The sequence below is a fragment of the Salmo trutta genome, chromosome 9, assembly GCF_901001165.1.
Source record: "Salmo trutta chromosome 9, fSalTru1.1, whole genome shotgun sequence".
Taxonomy (NCBI): Eukaryota; Metazoa; Chordata; class Actinopteri; order Salmoniformes; family Salmonidae; genus Salmo; species Salmo trutta.
This window is the reverse complement of record NC_042965.1, coordinates 35033217-35041138: the sequence shown is the minus strand read 5'-3', so window position 1 is coordinate 35041138 and position 7922 is coordinate 35033217. Positions and strand designations below refer to the sequence as shown.

The 7922-nt window shown below is 42.1% G+C and overlaps 1 protein-coding gene across 1 annotated transcript; it reads right to left on the bottom strand.

Annotated features, from left to right (window-relative positions):
* Nucleotides 1–5451: 5451 nt before the first annotated feature.
* Nucleotides 5452–7689, bottom strand: LOC115200468 (5-hydroxytryptamine receptor 1A-alpha-like). The gene has a single exon (XM_029763565.1). The coding sequence runs from the start codon at nt 7372–7374 to the stop codon at nt 6094–6096; it is 1281 nt and encodes a 426-aa protein (XP_029619425.1). The 5' UTR covers nt 7375–7689; the 3' UTR covers nt 5452–6093.
* Nucleotides 7690–7922: the final 233 nt, after the last annotated feature.

Genomic DNA, 7922 nt, shown 5'->3' with positions numbered 1-7922 from the left:
ACGTCGAATCTCTGTTTTTCTGGCCTCCTGCTCTCTCCGCCCAGGATCATCTGTAGCTCAGCAGGGGTGAGAGTTACATCCATCCCATGGTTCACAACAACAACAACACACACACACACACACACACTCATCATCTGCCTCCTCTTTATCGTTCCTCTAGCTGCAGAGTGCTACTCAGATGCCTTGCAGGTTGGTCCTGATCCTTGACTTTGACCATGCTTGAAACATACAGATACGCTCTTTATGGATCTCTATCTAAATTCAAAGTGAAAACTTCCAGAGTTACAGTAACATAGGCTAGTAAATCCTTCTAGTAACCAGAGCATAATACATCATCATTTATACAGTTGGATTCTTATAGGTTGTTATATCAGAAACCATGAGCTGTGAATGCTTCTGATTGTGCTTACAAAGTTCTCTTTGATTCTCTTAAGGAAATGTCGTGCCTCATTTCTCCCTTCACTGTCTGTTGGGCAATAGATTTTACATTCATCACACCAATGTCTTTCATCAGCCCCCTTCATCTGCTTGAATAGAAGTTTAGGATCTCACTCACAAAACCTAGCACCTTCTGTGATGGAGAGCTAGACATCTGCAATATAAGGCAATAGGAATGAGGAAGTAAGGCCTAATCAGAGTCAATGGAAATCAACAAAACTTTATTGGCAGGGGTGTAAAGTACTTAAGTATTTTACTTTTTATATTTTTATAACTTTTAATTTTACTTTACTACATTCCTAAAGAAAATATTGTACTTTTTAATCCACTGACACTCAAAAGTACTCATTACATTTTGAATGCTTAGCAGGACAGGAAAATGGTCCAATTCACACATTTATCAAGAGAACATCCCTGGTCATCCCGACTGCCTCTGATCTGGCAGACTGGAGTGTTGGATTGTATCCCTGGCTATATGTAGATTTTTAAAAATGTGGATAATTTGGATATTTGGATAATTCTCCTACATATTTCCCTCTTTGCAAGTTTGTTAATTTTGTCTAGCCTCGCTAACTTTGCCATATACATTTTGAAACCGCACTATGGATTTCATCCCAATAGCCAGAAGAGGGAAACAAGGGAAGCATTGAACTACAGAAATTGAGCCGTGGCACTATATTCATTTTGACAATAGATATTCTGCCAGTTAAAGCAACTGGGATATTAGTCCATCTACTGAGTTCAAATGTAATTGATTTGAGTGTTCTGTTAAAGTTTCTGGCAATGGTTTTATCTAAGGAAGGAAATATATCTATTCCCAAATATTTAAAATGGGAAATGATTGGGATTCATAAGTAGAGATGGAGTCCTCCATCGGGGTCTTGAGAGGCAGTAGGGCTGATTTGGTTAGATTTACTTTATAACTTGAGAGAGAGCTGAATATGTCTGTGATCTTCAGATATTTTGGGAGGGATTGACATACATTGTCTAGATAAAGTAAGATATCGTGATCCTCTAAATCGTCCTCTAAAGAACTGAAAAGGCAACCAACAAAGAGAGAGTCTGCTCTTTGAACTAAAGTTTAGTGAACGGTGTGTTTTGTTAGAAGTTTGAAAAACCTTTGCAGAGACAAAATAGTTTTTGGTGAAACCCAAGTCTGTCATTCCTGCCTGTCAGAAGTTGTTACATGGTCAGGAGTGTGTGTCGTGTTTGAACAAAGAGATGCGCGGGCGGAAGAGAGCAGAAAGCAGGTGTTGGGCACTATGACAGGTTGAGAACACCTACAGAGAGGATGGGAGGTCTGAACCTCAATATGGAACACTCTCCAGATAAGAGTACTAGCTATGTCATCTCTCACTTTCTGTTAAAACAGCCAACATCAGTCAGCTGATTCTAGCCATCCCTTCTAGTTAGTTCTAGTCAGGCAGCTCAGTCTCCTATTCAGAGGACCCCCACTTTTGTTAGTGTCATATTGGTCAAGGTCATGCCAATTACTTATCACCACATCTCGTTCAGCCTATCAGCGGCCTAGCTTCCAGTTAGTGTAGGACCCCAGCACACCTTGTGGTCAGAAACATGCTTTTCCCATCCTGATGAGCACTACCCGTTTTTTCCTCCTGCTGACAATTTCCTCCCATGGACTAGATCCATTTAAACCCCCCTTAACCTGGACATCCGCCTCATTCTTGTTCTGATCGGACATTCTGTAGCAGTTGCTATGGGCCTTAAGCCAGCACCTAAGGTTTCTTCTTACATTCATGGTCCTCCGATATTCTACATATTACCTGGTACAATAAGGTGCCTCAAATGTTTCTTACCATTGACAGCTACCTCTAAACCCATTCCAAAGCCTGCTTCTGCAACCAGTGTGTGTGTGTGTGTGTGTGTGTGTGTGTGTGTGTGTGTGTGTGTGTGTGTGTGTGTGTGTGTGTGTGTGTGTGTGTGTGTGTGTGTGTGTGTGTGTGTGTGTGTGTGTGTGTGTGTGTGTGTGTGTGTGTGTGTGTGTGTACATCTCATTCTGCCTTAGATAGAGTTGATAGAAGTTGGAACTGTTTAGCTCAATACCTCTTTACTGTGCAGATCAATACAACACCCGTACATAGCTCTCTCACCCACTAACGTCAGATCAATACAACACCCGTACATAGCTCTCTCACCCACTAACGTCAGATCAATACAACACCCGTACATAGCTCTCTCACCCACTAACGTCAGATCAATACAACACCCGTACATAGCTCTCTCAACCACTAACGTCAGATCAATACAACACCCGTACATAGCTCTCTCACCCACTAACGTCAGATCAATACAACACCCGTACATAGCTCTCTCACCCACTAACGTCAGATCAATACAACACCCGTACATAGCTCTCTCACCCACTAACATCAATATCTCATACCTCCCAAATCCACTAAGGTCAGGCACAACACCCTCATAGGGTCATTTTTCCCCTTAATCATATCAAAATCTACTTTTACCAGTTCAATGTAGACACAAATATAATACACTGCCTGTTTTACAAATGGTAGGCCTACCACATGGATGGGCATTCATAAAATTCCATTGTGGGCAGACACTGCAGGCTACACCCCAGTAAGCAAAGACCGACAACGACGTCCATGGAGTAGCTAAGGTTGCTGGACATTCCCAAAGCAAAAGAATGGCGCTGCAATGGATAGCAGACATTTTACGGGTTCCTGACCAATTCTGCTGTGTTGTGTGTTTTGCGTTGATCTTAACTTTTTTTGTACATAATGTATTTATTATTACTTTTGTTATTATGTGTTTTCTTTTTCTATAATTTCACTATTTTCTTTCTCTCTGCATTGTTGGGAAGGGCCCGTAAGTAAGCATTTCCCTGCAAGTCTACACCTGTTGTTTACCAAGTATGTAATGAATAAAATTGGATTGGATTTGAACACATCAGTGTAACCCCATAATAACTAAGACCATGTGGCACTTCTATGAGTGTTGTGGAGAAGACAGCCAGCTCTCGTCATTAAAGTTGAACTTGGATATGTTTTTCAATAAGCAGGCACCTCCAGGAAAGTTCGTGAGAGCTCACCATTGCAGGGTACCCCTTAGAGTAGTTTAAACCCTGGTGGCAACATGATGAGGACATATAGTCATTTTAATTCATTAATTAACTCTACCTACATGTACATACTACCTCAACTATCCGGGGCCCCCGCACATTGACTCTGTACCGGCACCCCCCTGTATATAAGGTTATTTTTTTACTGCTGCTCTTTAAACACCTGTTACTTTTATCTTATTCTTATCTGTATTTTTTTAAACTGCACTGTCGGTTAAGGGCTCGTAAGTAAGCATTTCACTGTAAGTTCTACACCTGTTGTATTCAGCACGTGACTAATACAATTTGATTTGATTTGATATAGTATATCCCCAAAGTTAGGGAAAGTTACTCCACTGTTCTGAGGTCAGGTGTATATTTTCATTATGGTTAAGGTTAGTTTGACTGACAGCTAACATATGACAAAATAAGCCCGTAATTAAAAGAGCAAGTCATGCCATATCTCATATCTCATATATATTGCCTGCAATTATGTCAATTGTCTTCCTTTTCTTCAGGTTGCATCAGGGGAGAATAGACATGCTCCATGCTTCTCCACTCTACCTCCTACACCCACGTCATGACCACTGCTTCTAGACCTGACAGCTGTGATGCCTGCTGGGAGTCAGTGCTGGTTCTGTAAGATAATGAGTAACCTATCCCACTGTTTCTCTTTTTCTGTCTTTCTCTGTTGTATTTTATTTAGGTGCCATAGAGTTTGCGATTTGAAAGCAATGCATTTCTGGATAACTAGGATCTGTTTAATATTTATATGAAAGGTTCTGGTCTACATAATGCATTTACATGTATGGTTAGAATCCATGTAACGCATTTCTGTATGTGGTTAGAATCCATGTAATGCATTTCCATATGTGGTTAGAATCTTTATTGGAATGCATTTCAAGGTGCCTCGAGCTTTTGTTTCCATTTACAGCTACCTCTGAACCAAAGCCCCTGCCTTCTTCTGTAACCACTGTGTGTGTGTGTGTGTGTGTGTGTGTGTGTGTGTGTGTGTGTGTGTGTGTGTGTGTGCGTGCGCACGTGTGCGTGCATGCGTGACAGAAAGATCCAGTCCTTGATACCATATCTTAACTGTTTCCGTTTTTGAAAATTGCACATCTCATTCTGCCTTAGAGTTGATAGAAGTTGGAACTGTTTAACTCAATACCTCTTTACTGTGCAGATCAATACATAACTCTCTCGCCCACTAACATAAATATCTCACACCTCCCAAATCCACTTCATATTCAGTCCAACATATACTATACTGTCTGTGTCTGTATTAGATCTATGATTCATTCAACATTGCGTAAAGAGTTTGCCTCTCCATTCGTGAAATTAAATAATTCCAGAAAAACAAATTATACTCAGATAATTTAATCTCAAAATATGAAATTTCATCCAAAACGCTATATATCCATTTTCAGAAAAGATTGTAAATGAGCTTTTATTGTTGAAATAAAATATGAAAGAAATAGGTGTATTTTTTCATTATGTAATCATGGCATGGGGTTGTTCAATGACAGACATGTATTTCTTTATCTTTTATCGCTTGGTGGTTTCACTTCAAAGAGACAAATAATTATGCTTTTTTTAAACGCTATATATCTGCCTCACTCTCAGAAATAAGTAGTACTGCTAGGTTGTACACAGTCAAATGTAACAAATAACCACATGTTTAATAAAGGACTGTACAAATGATACATTTGTGACATCAATATTAAAAAAAAAATTACAAATTATTCAATAGAGTAATATGTTATCTGTATGTAAAACATTTACATTTGACATTTTTGTCATTTAGCAGATGCTCTTATCCAGAGTGACTTACAGTAAGTGCCTTCATCTTAAGATAGCTAGGTGAGACAACCACATATCACAATCAAATATACAGGATACGAACATTCCATTCCAGCTAAACAATGGATGGATATATAGCGCTTTGCAAAAAACACATTTAAAATCCAATAATCCAGAGAACAGTCATATTTTACACACACATGATGGTGCCAGAACGCAATCCTTTTTTATGACAAAAACACACATGTGGGAAAATATATCAATATAGCGTTTTGGAAATAAACTCTTCATATGTATTTTCTTCCTTTTCTTTCTTTTTACAAATGTCATTGAACGCTTTCCTCTGTTTGTGCGCAAAGAGTAGAAGTTACAATCAGAAGTTGTAGTTTTCGATAGTTTTTTATTGTTTCAGTGCTACAAAGCTTGGTGTGATCTAGGACAGAAACCCTGCGTCGTAGTCGCAACGCAGCGCGCGTGTCTCGTGGATGGCAATGTATGAATTCAGAACATAGTATTTGAATGACACATCTTGCATGGGAATACGAAGCCTCTCAGATATTTACAATATCGAATATGCTAGACAGGAGCAGCTTACACAGCATATGCAAATATACTTCCTGTCTCTCTCCACGTCTCACTGTATATGTGCCGTAGGCTATTCTGTTTCTAATTCACACCGTAGGCTAGAGACTGTCCCTGAAAATAACATGTTTATTTTTTGTGTTTTATTAACTCATTGGAATGAAGTTAACGCTAACACTTTTCGACTAAATGTCTCACGGTCTGTGGAATTTGCATCTTATGATCTTAGTGAAAGCACTTTGGAAGTCTTTGTTAAAGTAGGCATAAATGATGGGGTTTAGGAGAGAGTTCGAATAGCCCAGCCAGTTGATGACGGCGCCCAGCCACTCTGGCATGTAACAACTCTCCGCACAGAAAGGCAAGACCAGCGCCACGATGAAAAACGGCAGCCAACAGAAAATAAAAGTGCCCATGATGATACCGAGCGTCTTGACCGTTTTCCGCTCCCTGGACAGAGCTATTTTCCTCTTAGCCTCCGTGTTCTTTTCGTTCCTGTTCTCAAACCCTTGTGAGGACTGTGGAGTGTTGGGGAGAGGAAGGTGGTTCTTACAATTGTTGGTCACTTCTATGATCTCCAACGACTCGCCGTCCTCCCCGTGCTTCACCGAGCCGTTTACGCACGGGGAGTTGAATGTAGGTTCCACACTGCGCTTCCAATTCTTGCCCCCCGCCTCTCCATTGATCTTCTTGTGGAAAATAGCCGGCGACACGGCCAAGCACTTGTCCGACACTTTTGCCTTTTCCGATTTCTTTACAGTTTTCCAAACCTGGAACCTGGCAGCCTTGAATATCCGCCCGTAGAGGACCAGCATGAGGATAAGCGGGATGTAAAATGCTCCGAACGTGGAGTAGATGGTATAACCCGGGTCCTGACTGATGGTGCAGGCGTCCGGGTTCGCCCTGTCCTCGGCTTTCCTCCAGCCTAACATTGGAGGAATGGAGATTGAAAACCCAATCAGCCAAGTCACGCTGATTAACAGCACGGCTCGCCTGGGTGTCCTTTTGTTCACATAGTCTATAGGGTCCGTGATAGCCCAGTACCTGTCCAGGGCAATTGCGCACAGATGCAGAATGGACGACGTGCAGCACAACACGTCCAGGGAGATGAATATATCACATATCTCCTGTCCCAGAGTCCATTTGTTCAGGACTTGGTAGAGGGCTGCCATGGGTAGTACCAGAACTGATACCATGAGGTCTGTGACGGCTAGCGAGCCGATCAGATAGTTGGCCACATTCTGGAGCGACCTCTCCAGCCCAATGGCGGCGACGACGCACGCGTTGCCGAATATGGAACAGAGGATGAGCGCGCCGAGCAGCAGAGAGGTGACCACCTGGTAACTCAGCTCTACCTCAGGCACACTTCTAGACCCCGTTGAATTCTCATTGTCTCCCCACTTTGGAATGACATCCACGACGTCGGGGAAGTCTGTGGTCGAATTGCTGTTGTCACTGATGTTGTTTATAAAATCCATAGTGCGTCAGGGGCATGGGACGCCCGGTAGGACTGGACCCGGTAGGACTGGACCCGGTAGGACTGGACCCGGTAACCAAATGGGAAACCTGGAGGCTCAGTCAGTCCTTCGTGCTGGCGCCGGTGTGAGTTCTACCGGGGTCCATCGGAGTTCCTGTGCCTGTTCCCTCGTTCCGAGGACGCATGACGCGTACTGGTACCAGTGTGTGTGTGCGCATGTGTTTGTTGACGGTCGGGACGCTCACTGGTCCTGCAAATGATCTGCGCCTGGTGACGACGTGAATTCATTTATAAGCTACCAGCAGCAGTAGGTATACGTCAGACGGCCATTGCATGAGGTGGCCGCGGAGTTGTGTTTCTCTGCTCTCCCTTGTGGAGTCCTTTCGATAGCTGCATAATAAAGATAAAGAGCGGAGCTTCTCCCTCTTCTGTTTCTTTTCTACTTTAAAACAAATATTTTCTCATTATTTGCGATATATTCTTGTAGCCTAATCAAATTGTGCAATAAACTAAAGTAGGTTCCTGCATTGTGAGTAACTATTTCTTTAT